A 13,914-nucleotide genomic window follows, 5' to 3' on the forward strand; every position below is an offset into this window, starting at 1 on the left:
CTGTCCCCTCCCTGTATTGTAAACCATAATGCCAGTCCTCTGTCCCCTCCCTGTATTGTAAAGCATAATGCCAGTCCTCTGTCCCCTCCCTGTATTGTAAAGCATAATGCCAGTCCTCTGTCCCCTCCCTGTATTGTAAAGCATAATGCCAGTCCCCTGTCCCCTCCCTGTATTGTAAAGCATAATGCCAGTCCTCTGTCCCCTCCCTGTATTGTAAAGCATAATGCCAGTCCTCTGTCCCCTCCCTGTATTGTAAAGCATAATGCCAGTCCTCTGTCCCCTCCCTGTATTGTAAAGCATTATGCCAGTCCTCTGTCCCCTCCCTGTATTGTAAAGCATAATGCCAGTCCTCTGTCCCCTCCCTGTATTGTAAAGCATAATGCCAGTCCTCTGTCCCCTCCCTGTATTGTAAAGCATAATGCCAGTCCTCTGTCCCCTCCCTGTATTGTAAAGCATAATGCCAGTCCTCTGTCCCCTCCCTGTATTGTAAAGCATAATGCCAGTCCTCTGTCCCCTCCCTGTATTGTAAAGCATAATGCCAGTCCTCTGTCCCCTCCCTGTATTGTAAAGCATAATGCCAGTCCTCTGTCCCCTCCCTGTATTGTAAAGCATAATGCCAGTCCTCTGTCCCCTCCCTGTATTGTAAAGCATAATGCCAGTCCTCTGTCCCCTCCCTGTATTGTAAAGCATAATGCCAGTCCTCTGCTCCAGCGTTCCAGGAGCGCCACAGTGACAGTCCAGTGACACAGCCTCCTACTCCTCCATCCCCATCACTATCCCCTGGCCTAAAGGCTAAATCACAGCCTTTGTCTGTTGGTTGGTCCCCAGTGCTTGGTACCAGCCTACCAACTCAGCAGACACAGGACCCATTCACTGGGCATTCTCTAGATCCTAGCACGGCCACTGGGCAGGGGTTGTCACGGTGATAACAGCACACACACACACCCTACTCTCTCTCTCTCTCTCTCTCTCTCTCTCTCTCTCTCTCTCTCTCTCTCTCTCTCTCTCCCCCCTCCAGAGGTTCTTCTCTCCTTTCTTTTCTAAATAACTGCTCCTTTATATAATTCCATCCCACTAGGAATGTGTGTGTGTGTGTGCGCGCGTCATTTCATCCCACTAGAGGAATGTGTGTGTGTTGTCTTCCCACTCCTGGCCTTCCCTGGCAGTGAAGCCTGAGGTAGGAGGCAGGGACAGGGATTGGTGGGATAATACATACTGTTGGGCTAAATGATATTCACCCACACTTACTAATTAATTCACAGACTGAATTACATATAAAAGTGTGTGTACTTTTCACTTTGTGTAGGTTATTATGTGTTTGTGAATATGAGAGAGGATAATATACATACATTAATATGTTACAGTAGGTATGCGTGCCAGTCTCAGACTCCTTTAAAAGGACTATTGAGTTGAGCCAGTTCTCTATAGAACAGAAATGCAAAACTGAGCAATCATAGAATCAAACCATGGAATGTATTTCCATAGTGTGTAGATGGCATAGCCAGTTGACTGTCTCTTAGTGTGGTGATCTGTCTCTTAGTGTGGTGATCTGTCTCTTAGTGTGGTGATCTGTCTCTTAGTGTGGTGATCTGTCTCTTAGTGTGGTGATCTGTCTCTTAGTGTGGTGTGGTGATCTGTCTCTTAGTGTGGTGATCTGTCTCTTAGTGTGGTGATCTGTCTCTTAGTGTGGTGATCTGTCTCTTAGTGTGGTGATCTGTCTCTTAGTGTGGTGATCTGTCTCTTAGTGTGGTGATCTGTCTCTTAGTGTGGTGTGGTGATCTGTCTCTTAGTGTGGTGATCTGTCTCTTAGTGTGGTGATCTGTCTCTTAGTGTGGTGATCTGTCTCTTAGTGTGGTGATCTGTCTCTTAGTGTGGTGATCTGTCTCTTAGTGTGGTGATCTGTCTCTTAGTGTGGTGATCTGTCTCTTAGTGTGGTGATCTGTCTCTTAGTGTGGTGATCTGTCTCTTAGTGTGGTGATCTGTCTCTTAGTGTGGTGTGGTGATCTGTCTCTTAGTGTGGTGATCTGTCTCTTAGTGTGGTGTGGTGATCTGTCTCTTGGTTTGGTGATCTGTCTCTTGGTGTGGTGATCTGTCTCTTGGTGTGGTGATCTGTCTCTTAGTGTAGTGATCTGTCTCTTAGTGTGGTGATCTGTCTCTTAGTGTGGTGATCTGTCTCTTAGTGTGGTGATCTGTCTCTTAGTGTGGTGATCTGTCTCTTAGTGTGGTGATCTGTCTCAGTGTGGTGATCTGTCTCTTAGTGTGGTGTGGTGATCTGTCTCTTAGTGTGGTGATCTGTCTCTTAGTGTGGTGATCTGTCTCTTAGTGTGGTGATCTGTCTCTTAGTGTGGTGATCTGTCTCTTAGTGTGGTGATCTGTCTCTTAGTGTGGTGTGGTGATCTGTCTCTTAGTGTGGTGTGGTGATCTGTCTCAGTGTGGTGATCTGTCTCTTGGTGTGGTGATCTGTCTCTTAGTGTGGTGATCTGTCTCTTAGTGTGGTGATCTGTCTCTTAGTGTGGTGTGGTGATCTGTCTCAGTGTGGTGATCTGTCTCTTAGTGTGATCTGTCTCTTAGTGTGGTGATCTGTCTCTTAGTGTGGTGATCTGTCTCTTAGTGTGGTGATCTGTCTCTTAGTGTGGTGATCTGTCTCTTAGTGTGGTGATCTGTCTCTTAGTGTGGTGTGGTGATCTGTCTCTTAGTGTGGTGATCTGTCTCTTAGTGTGGTGTGGTGATCTGTCTCTTAGTGTGGTGATCTGTTTCTTAGTGTGGTGTGGTGATCTGTCTCTTAGTGTGGTGATCTGTCTCTTAGTGTGGTGATCTGTCTCTTAGTGTGGTGTTCTGTCTCTTAGTGTGGTGATCTGTCTCAGTGTGGTGATCTGTCTCTTAGTGTGGTGATCTGTCTCTTAGTGTGGTGATCTGTCTCTTAGTGTGGTGATCTGTCTCTTAGTGTGGTGTGGTGATCTGTCTCTTAGTGTGGTGTGGTGATCTGTCTCTTAGTGTGGTGTGGTGATCTGTCTCTTAGTGTGGTGTGGTGATCTGTCTCTTAGTGTGGTGTGGTGATCTGTCTCTTAGTGTGGTGTGGTGATCTGTCTCAGTGTGGTGATCTGTCTCTTAGTGTGGTGTGGTGATCTGTCTCAGTGTGGTGATCTGTCTCTTAGTGTGGTGATCTATCTCTTAGTGTGGTGATCTGTCTCTAGCTGTGTGTGTGGGCAGGAGTTATGTGTGTATTGTATGTAGTAAATATGCATGGCTGAGGGTCTTTTGAAATGCCCGATGAACAATGTGCTATAGAATAAGGATTATCCTGTAAGCCTTATAGCTGTCTTGACCTTGCTAAACCGTGTGCGTCCCAAATGGTAACCTATTCGCTATATAGGGAATAGGGTGCCATTTGGGAAGCAGAATGTATTCCATACAGACATCATTACTTCTATTGTCAATTCACTTCAGCTTCAGCTTCAGCTTATGAGACTAGGGCTCCTTCTACTTATGCATGCTATGTGTATGACGAGAGAGAGAGAGAAAAACAGCAACAGAGTCAATAGCACTGGGATTCAGGACCACAGAGAAACTGAGGATGGAGAGGACAGGGAAGAGGAGGAGGAAGAGGAGGAGGAGGATAGATGAACAGGAGAACGATGCATCCAGACCAGAGCCAATCTCTCCTGAATCTCCCCCTTCTCCTCTCCCCTCCTCCCCCTCACCCCTCCTCCCCCTCACCCCTCCTCCCCTCCTTCCCTTCTCCTCTCCCCTCCTCCTCTCCTCCTTTCCTCTCCTCCTCTCCTCCTCTCCCCTCCTTCCCTCCTCCTCTCCCCTCCTCCCCTTCTCACCTCCCCTCCTCCTCTCCTCCTCTCCCCTCCTTCCCTTCTCCTCTCCCCTCCTCCTCCTCTCCTCCTCTCTCCTCCTCCTCACCCCCCCTCCTCCCCTTCTCACCTCCCCTCCTCCCCTTCTCCTCCTCTCCCCTCCTCCCCTTCTCCTCCTCTCTGCTTTTTTGAACAGTTGTTTTAATTGAATCACACCAAAATCAATCTCCCCCTTTTTTAAACAAAACCCACCCCCCTTTCGCCTCTGTCCTCTGTTCTCTCCTTTCTCCCCCACTCTCTCTTCCCCTCTCCTCTCTCCCCGTCTCCTCCTCTCTTCTCTCCCCCACTCTCCTCTCTGCACCCTGCAACACCTGAACCAATCACACAACCGTAGCTATGGAGGACAGGAGGGAGGGCAGCGATTGGCTACCAGCCTGACGCTGGCTTGTCCAATCCCTGCTCACGCTCACATCCTGGGATTCAGAGCACAACAAAGAAACAGAAACAGTTGAGAGCCCAGAGAATGAGAGAGTGAGTGACGGATTCCTTCCTCCCCAATGTGCTACAGCTCTCTTGCATTCCTCACAGACACACACATACACACACACACAGACACAGACACACACACACACACGGACACACACTGCCACGGAGCACTGCAGCAGGCCAGCCTCATTCTGCATTACGCAACAGACAGATGTCAGAGTGAGAGAGGGAGGGAGAGGGAGAGAAGGGGAGAGAGAAAGAGAGAGGAGAGCGAGAGGGGGGAGAGAGGGGGGAGAGAAGGGATAAGAGGGAGAGACACAGAGAGAGAGAGAGAAATAGAGGGAGAGAGAAAGAAAGAGAGAGAGTGGAAAAGAGAGAATGTCTGTGCTCTGTCCTGTTTGTCAGGAAATTCTCACCATCTCCCAATTGCTGGGTCAACCCAGTGTGCAGGTCAATGTTCTGATGATGAGGTATGATGATGGGCCCTGCTGGGTCAACCAAGTATGCAGGTCAATGTTCTGATGATGGGTTATGATGATGGGGAATGATGATGTTCTGAAGATGGGGTATGATGATGTTCTGATGATGTTCTGATCATGGGGTATGATGATGTTCTGATGATTGTGGTCCTCTGTAGCTCAGCTGGTAGAGCACGGCGCTTGTACGCCAAGGTAGTGGGTTCGATCCCCGGACCACCCATACACAAAAAAAAATGATGCACGCGTGACTGTAAGTCGCTTTGGATAAAAGCGTCTGCTAAATGGCATATTATTATTATTATATTATATGATGGGTATGATGATGGGGTATAATGATGTTCTGATGATGGGGTTATAATGATGGGGTATGATGATGTTCAAATGATGGGGTATGATGATGTTCTGATGATGTGGTATGATGATGTTCTGATGATGGGTATGATGAAGGGGTATGATGATGTTCTGATGATGGGTTATGATGATGTCTGATGATGGGGTATGATGATGTTCTGATGATGGGGTATGATGATGTTCTGATAATGTTTCTGATAATGGGGTATGATGATGTTCTGATGATGGGGTATGATGATGGGGTATAATGATGGGTTATAATGATGTTCTGATGATGTGGTATAATGATGGGGTATGATGATGTTCAAATGATGGGGTATGATGATGGGGTATGATGATGTTCTGATGATGCGGTATGATGATGTTCTGATGATGGGGTATGAGGATGGGGTATGATGAAGTTTCCGATGATGGGGTATGATGATGTTCTGATGATGGGTTATGATGATGTTCTGATGCTGTCGTATGATGATGTTCTGATGATGGGGTATGATGGTGTTCTGATAATGGGGTCTGATGATGTTCTGATAATGGGGTAGTGATGATGCTCTGATGATGGAGTATGATGATGGGGTATGAATATGTTCTGATGCTGTCGTATGATGATGTTTCTGATGATGGGGTATGATGATGTTCTGATAATGGGGTATGATGATGTTCTGATAATGGGGTATGATGATGTTCTGATGATGGGTTCTGATGATGTTCTGATGCTGTCGTATGATGATGTTCTGATGATGGGGTATGATGATGTTCTGATAATGGGGTATGATGATGTTCTGATGATGGGTTATGATGATGTTCTGATGATGGGGTATGATGATGTTCTGATGATGGGGTATGTTGATGTTCTGATAATGGGGTATGATGATGTTCTGATGATGGAGTATGATGATGTTCTGATGATGGAGTATGAAGATGTTCTGATGATGGGGGTATGATGATGTTCTGATGATGGAGTATGAAGATGTTCTGATGATGGGGTATGATGATGTTCTGATGATGGAGTATGATGATGTTCTGATGATGGAGTATGAAGATGTTCTGATGATGGGGTATGATGATGTTCTGATGATGGAGTATGAAGATGTTCTGATGATGGGGTATGATGATGGCCCTGCTGGGTCACCGTATGCATCCTAAATGCACCATATTCTCTGTATAATGCACTACAAGTCCCATGGTCACAAAAATAGTGCACTGTGTAGGGAATAGGGTGCCATTTGGGACACAGCTATCATTATTGATCTACAGCCTGGAGTGTGGACCTGAGACAACTCTATTAGCCTCATTTGAGTAATCAAGCAATTCGAATGATTAACCCAGGGCTTGACTTGACGTTGAATTACTCCAAAGAAGAGAAGAGACAGCCATAGGGGTCATAGGTGATAGATAGAGGTGATAGGTCATAGGTGATGGGTCATAGATAGACTAGGGTCTTACTGGATCGTCCGGGCTGTTTGGAGACGGGCAGGGAGACCTCAGTGAGTGGGAGGATGTAGACTTCAGGTCCATTACGAGACGAGGTCAGGTCCGCCTGGTACTCCTCTCCCTCTGTGTTCTCAAACTCCTGGTAGGAGGGGAGAGAAGACACTGGGGTTAGTGTGTATGTGTGTGTGAGAGAGAGAGAGAGAGAGAGTGAGGGGGGGGGTGGGGGGGGAGGGCGAGAGGAGAGAGAGGGGGGGGGGGATGGAGAGATGAGAGAGAGTGAGGGGGGGGGAGGAGGGAGAGAGAGGGGGGGAGGGGGAGGAGAGAGAGAGGGGGGAGGAGAGAGAGAGGGGGAGAGAGAGAGAGAGAGAGAGAGAGAGAGAGAGAGAGAGAGAGAGAGAGAGAGAGAGAGAGAGAGAGAGAGAGAGAGAGAGAGAGAGAGAGAGAGAGAGGACGGAGGAGAAAGAATGTGTATGCATGTCTGGGTCACTGAGAGAGAAAGTGGTTGTGTACATGCCTGCATGTGTGTTTGTGTGTGATTCAATAACACATTGTGGTTAGTCATCCGAGTGTTCGTGCCTTCTGCATTAAAGGGATAATCCACCCCAAACCACTAAATCCTACGATTAACAGTGTTAAATAACACTTACATGTGCAAACATTTTTGAGGGAACAAAAGTTTTATTTTGTCGTTATAACAAGATTGGTAGCAACATGTGAAAATGGTTCTGGAAATCAGTTGCAGCTCAAGTCGACTACAAAACCCACAATACAATGCTCTCTCTCTGGGCTGGCTAGGTAGCTAGCTAGCAAATGTAGCTACACACAATAATACCAAAGTCAATATCAGCATGCGAAGTAGCTAGCTAGCTGTAAAATCGCCTAAACAAACTACACTATCAATTTAGGAGTCTATCTCACCGAGTTTAACATGCAGTTCCTCTCTGCCCAGAGCGAGTGAAGAGTACATTGCTATAGCAACAATGGCCCTTTCTTATGTTTCCCACAGGCACATTGCGAGATGGTACTTGAAGGAGAAACTGAGTTGAATAATTTGGTACACTGTTTAAATTGAGAACATCTAAGCGACATACACAATGATATAAACGGATGGATGTGTTCTAGACCAGTATACCCATACCATCTATTGGCTGATTTGGCGATCTGGAGTGAAGGTAATTGTTGTAAAAGCGTTATGAAATGTGATAGTGTGTTATCCCCTATCTCCAGTGATGAGAATGATGTAGCTAAGTTGTAGGCCACACAAGCTCACAGAACGGGACCGCCGAGTGCTGAAGCGCGTACAAACTGTCACGGTTTCGGCCGAGGCTGCCTCTCTCCCTTGTTCGGGCAGGCTTCGGCGTTCGTTGTCTCCGGAATACTAGCTGCCACCGTTGTATGTTTCATGTTCGTTTGCTTTTGTCTGATTGTTGTCACACCTGTTTTCATTTAGTGTCATTAGTGTCCTATTTAGTTCTCGTTGTGTTTGTCAGGTGTTGTGTGTTATTGTTTTTGGTCTGTCGTGTGTAGGGCTGATTTCGCTATTTCGCTCGGTTGAGCTTCCCTCCACTGCGTGGAGTGTTTACGCACCTGTGTAGTGCGCATTTGTTTTGTTCGCCTTCGTGCGTACTATCGCCTTCGGGCAAGTGTTCTCGTATTTTTCCTTGTTGGAGAGTTACTAAAGTCTGTTGGACTATACTTCGGTGTCCTGCGTTTGATTCCACCACTACACCCACCTACAGCACGCGTGACAGAATAACACACCTATTAAATGGAATCAGCAGGAGCCGCAGCAGCCCAGACGACGCTGGAGAACCAGGTTCGGGAACAACGGGACCAGATCCTGCAGATGGGGACCGCACTGCAGGAGGTGATCACCACCATTCGAGGCTGGGGAACGCCTCCACCGCCACCCTCCCTGCCAGCACCATCGGCCAGTCCGCCCATTCCAGCACCGGAACCCCGAGGAGTCCGACTCTCACTCCCGAGGGCCTACGATGGAACCGCGGCCGGGTGTCAGGGATTCCTTCTCCAGGTGGAGCTGTACCTGGCCACCGTGCACCCGGCGCCCTCGGGACATGAGAGCGTGTCCGCCCTGATCTCCTGCCTTTCCGGGAAGGCATTGGAATGGGCCAACGCGGAGTGGAGGAAGATCGACGCGGACACCATCACGTACGACGAGTTCTCCCGCCGCTTCAGGGCGGTGTTTGACCATCCCCCGGAGGGGAAAGCGGCGGGGGAGCGTCTGGTCTTCCTCCGGCAGGGGAGGAGGAGTGCGCAAGAGTTCGCCCTCGAATTCCGTACTCTAGCGGCAGATGCAGGGTGGAATGATCGGGCTCTCGTCGATCACTACAGATGTAGTCTACGAGAGGACGTCCGTCGGGAGCTGGCTTGTAGGGACACCAGCCTCTCGTTCGACCAGTTGGTCGACATGTCCATCAGGCTGGATAACCTACTAGCTACCCGCGGACATTCCGAGGGGGGTCCGTCCATTTCACCCTCCAGCGCTTCCGAGCCGTGTCCCATGGAGCTCGGGGGCGCTGGCGCTAGAGAGAGGAGGGGTCGGCTTACTAGGGGGTCCATCCCCTGCACCAACTGTGGTCGGGGAGGACACACCGCGGCTAGGTGCTGGGGATGGCCTCCTAGGGGAGAGGACGACAGGTCCCGCACTGGGGATTCCTTCCAGGTGAGTAGGCGCCCCACTCACCCAGAGCTCTCTGTTGCACATTTCTGTTTGCCTGTGAGTTTTCCACAGGTAGCACCTCATTCCCAGCATAAGGCGCTGGTAGATTCAGGCGCGGCTGGGAATTTTATTGATAAGAAATTTTGTTTAGCTTTAGGGATTCCCCTTCTTCCTGTTGATGTCCCTTTCCCCGTTCATGCCCTAGATAGCCGTCCGTTGGGTGCGGGCTTGATCAGGGAGGTCACTGCGCCACTTAGGATGTGTGCGCAGGGGGGTCATCAGGAGATGATTCAGCTATTTCTGATTGACTCTCCTGCGTATCCGGTGGTGCTGGGCATGCCCTGGTTGAGTACCCATAACCCATCTATTTCGTGGCAGGAGAGGGCTCTGATGGAGTGGTCTGCCCAGTGTGTGGGTAGATGTTTAGGCGTTTCCGTAGGGGCTACCTCGGTGGAGAGTCCAAACCAGGTGCCCGCATTGCACGTTCCCCCTGAGTATGGGGATTTGGCTATTGCGTTTAGTAAGTCGAGGGCAACGCAGTTGCCGCCCCATAGGCAGGGAGATTGTGCGATAGACCTCCAGGCAGGAGCTGCGCTCCCACGGAGCCATGTGTATCCTCTGTCTCAGGAGGAGAAGAAAGCTATGGAGACTTACATAGACGAATCTCTGAGACAAGGATACATACGGCCTTCCACTTCCCCTGCGTCCTCAAGTTTCTTTTTTGTGAAGAAGAAGGATGGTGGGTTGCGCCCGTGCATCGATTACCGTGGTCTCAATCAGATCACGGTGAAGTACAGTTATCCACTCCCGCTGATTGCGACCATGACTGAGTCCTTGCATGGGGCGCGTTTCTTCACTAAATTAGATCTCAGGAGCGCGTACAACTTGGTGCGCATCAGGGAGGGCGATGAATGGAAGACAGCCTTTAGTACCACCTCGGGCCATTACGAGTATCTTGTCATGCCATACGGGTTGATGAACGCTCCGTCAGTTTTCCAATCATTCGTGGATGAGATCTTCAGGGACATGCAGGGGCAGGGGGTCGTGGTGTACATAGATGACATTCTCGTGTACTCAACTACCCGTGTCGAGCATGTGGCCCTGGTGCGCAGAGTGTTGCGGAGGCTGGTGGAGCACGACCTGTATGTTAAGGCAGAGAAGTGTCTGTTTTTCCAGGAGTCGGTCTCCTTTTTGGGGTATCAGTTGTCTGCGTCAGGGGTGAAGATGGAGGTAGACCGGGTGTCAGCCGTGCGTAATTGGCAAACACCAACCACTGTGAAGGAGGTGCAGCAGTTTTTGGGGTTTGCGAATTACTACCGGAGGTTTATCCGGGGTTTTGGACAGGTGGCAGCTCCCATCACGTCTCTCTTGAAGGGGGGCCCGGTGCGTCTGCAGTGGTCTGCCGAGGCGGACAGGGCATTTGGGAGGCTGAAGGACCTGTTTACCTCGGCTCCAGTGCTGGCGCATCCGGATCCCTCTTTACCATTTCAGGTAGAGGTGGACGCGTCTGAGGCCGGTATAGGAGCCGTGCTTTCACAACGATCAGGCGCGCCACCTAAACTCCGCCCCTGTGCTTTTTATTCCAAGAAGCTCAGTCCGGCGGAGCGAAACTATGACGTAGGGGACAGGGAGCTGTTAGCCGTGGTACAGGCCCTAAAGGTGTGGAGGCACTGGCTTGAGGGGGCTCAACACCCTTTCCTCATTTTGACGGACCACCGTAACCTGGAGTACATCCGGGCAGCGAGGAGGCTAAACCCTCGGCAGGCTAGATGGAATATGTTTTTGACCCGGTTTACGTTTAAGATCACGTACATCCCTGGGTCCCAGAACGGTAAGGCAGATGCGCTGTCTCGGCGGTATGACACGGAGGAGAGGTCCGTGGAGCCCACTCCCATACTGCCGGAGTCGTGTCTGGTGGCACCGGTAGTGTGGGAGGTCGATGCTGAGCTCGAGCGGGCGTTACGCACCGACCCTAGTCCACCACAGTGCCCGGAGGGTCGGAAGTACGTTCCGCTCGAGGTTCGGGATCGATTGATCTATTGGGCTCACACGTCACCCTCCTCTGGACATCCGGGTATCGGCCGGACAGTGCACTGTCTTAGTGCCAAGTACTGGTGGCCCACGTTGGCAAGGGATGTGAGGGTTTATGTTTCCTCCTGCTCGGTGTGCGCCAAGTGTAAGGCGCCTAGACATCTGCCTAGGGGTATGTTACTACCCCTGCCCGTGCCACAACGACCATGGTCCCACCTCTCGGTGGATTTCCTTACTGACCTTCCTCCTTCACAGGGGAATACCACTATACTGGTCGTTGTGGACCGGTTTTCTAAGGCCTGTCGTTTGCTCCCCATGCCGGGCCTTCCTACCGCCCTGCAAACTGCCGAAGCCCTATTCACCCATGTGTTCCGGCACTACGGGGTACCCGAGGATATTGTGTCTGATCGAGGTCCCCAATTTACCTCCAGAGTCTGGAGGGCCTTTATGGAGCGGTTGGGGGTCTCGGTGAGCCTCACCTCGGGTTACCACCCGGAGAGTAATGGGCAGGTGGAACGTGTAAACCAGGATGTGGGCAGGTTTCTTAGAACATACTGCCAGGACCGGCCGGAGGAGTGGGCAAGGTACGTTCCCTGGGCCGAAATGGCCCAGAATTCCCTACGCCATTCCTCCACTAACCTAACCCCTTTCCAATGTGTGTTAGGTTACCAGCCGGTTCTGGCACCCTGGCAGCAGAGCCAGATCGAGGCTCCTGCGGTGGATGAGTGGGCGAGGCGTTCGGAGGAGACATGGAACGCTGCACACGTCCACCTGCAGCGGGCCCTCCGACGTCATAAGGCGAGCGCCGATCTCCACCGCAGTGAGGGACCGGTGTACGCACCTGGTGATCGAGTCTGGCTCTCTACCAGGAACCTGCCCCTCCGCCTGCCCTGTCGGAAACTGGGTCGGCGGTTTGTAGGGCCATTTAAAGTCCTGGGAAGGTTGAACGAGGTGTGTTATAAATTACAGCTACCTGTTGAATATGAAAGTATTAACCCCTCGTTCCATGTGTCCCTTCTCAGGCCGGTGGTAGCTGGCCCACTCCAAGAAAGTGAGATCAGGGAGACTCCTCCGCCCCCATTGGACATCGAGGGGGCACCGGCGTACTCCGTGAGGTCCATCTTGGATTCGAGACGTCGGATGGGGGGTCTCCAGTATCTAGTGGAGTGGGAGGGGTACGGTCCGGAGGAGCGGTGCTGGGTGCCGAGGAGAGACATTTTGGACCCGTCTCTCCTGACGGAATTCCATCGTGGGCACCCGACGCACCCTGCTCCGCGTCCTCCGGGTCGTCCCCGAGGCCGGAGTCGGCGCACGTCTGGAGCCGCGCGTCAAGGGGGGGGTACTGTCACGGTTTCGGCCGAGGCTGCCTCTCTCCCTTGTTCGGGCAGGCTTCGGCGTTCGTTGTCTCCGGAATACTAGCTGCCACCGTTGTATGTTTCATGTTCGTTTGCTTTTGTCTGATTGTTGTCACACCTGTTTTCATTTAGTGTCATTAGTGTCCTATTTAGTTCTCGTTGTGTTTGTCAGGTGTTGTGTGTTATTGTTTTTGGTCTGTCGTGTGTAGGGCTGATTTCGCTATTTCGCTCGGTTGAGCTTCCCTCCACTGCGTGGAGTGTTTACGCACCTGTGTAGTGCGCATTTGTTTTGTTCGCCTTCGTGCGTACTATCGCCTTCGGGCAAGTGTTCTTGTATTTTTCCTTGTTGGAGAGTTACTAAAGTCTGTTGGACTATACTTCGGTGTCCTGCGTTTGATTCCACCACTACACCCACCTACAGCACGCGTGACACAAACATAGTCCATCCTCGGTTGCAACACTCACTACGGAGTTCCAAACTGCCTCTGGAAGCAATGTCAATACAATAATTGTTCGTCAGGAGCTTAATGAAATGAGTTTCCGTGGCCGAGCAGCCGCACACAAGCCTAAGATCGTCATGTGCAATGCCAAGCGTCGGCTGGAGTGGTGTTAAGCTCGTCGCCATTGGACTCTGGAGCAGTGGAAACGAGTTCTGTGGAGCTTCACCATCTGGCAGTCCGACTGACAAATCTGGGTTTGGCGGATGCCAGAAGAACGCTACCTGCCTGAATGCATAGTGCCAACTGTAAAGTTTGGTGGAGGAGGAATAATGGTCTGGGGCTGTTTTTCATTGTTCGGGCCAGGCCTCTTTGTTCCTGTGAAGGGAAATCTTTACGATTCTGAGCTTCCAACTTTGTGGCAACAGTTTGGGGAAGGCCCTTTCCTGTTTCAGTATTACAATGCCTCAGTGCACAAAGCGAGGTCCATACAGAAATGGTTTGTTGAGATCGGTGTGGAAGAACTTGACTGGCCTGCACAGAGCCCTGACCTCAACCCCATCGAACATCTTTGGGATGAATTGGAATGCATACTGCGAGCCAGGCCTAATCACCCAACATCAGTGCCCAATCTCACTAATGATCTTGTGGCTGAATTGAAGCAAGTCCCCGCAGCAATGTTCCAACATCTAGTGGAAAGCCTTCTCAGAAGAGTGGAGGCTGTTATAGCAGTAAAGGGGGGACCAACTACATATTAATGCCCATGATTTTGGAATGAGATGTTCGGCGAGCAGGTGTCCACATACTTTTGGTCATGTAGTGTTATATACACTGCTCAAAAAAATTAAGGGAACACTTAAACAA

The 13,914-nt window shown here is 50.6% G+C and overlaps 1 protein-coding gene across 1 annotated transcript in view; it reads right to left on the reverse strand.

The window, feature by feature from the left end:
- Positions 1-6,536: 6,536 nt before the first annotated feature.
- LOC311124509 (serine/threonine-protein kinase LMTK1-like) overlaps positions 6,537-13,914 on the reverse strand; it is a gene marked incomplete at its 3' end in the record, with an annotated part of 42,437 nt that continues 35,059 nt past the window's right edge. The window contains exon 3 of the mRNA XM_084198642.1: positions 6,537-6,686. Within this exon, the coding sequence (XP_084054768.1) occupies positions 6,537-6,686 (150 nt within the window). The remainder of the gene's footprint in view (positions 6,687-13,914) is intronic.

Source organism: Coregonus lavaretus (assembly GCF_964263955.1).
Source record: "Coregonus lavaretus genome assembly, contig: HAP1_SCAFFOLD_387, whole genome shotgun sequence".
Classification (NCBI taxonomy): domain Eukaryota; kingdom Metazoa; phylum Chordata; class Actinopteri; order Salmoniformes; family Salmonidae; genus Coregonus; species Coregonus lavaretus.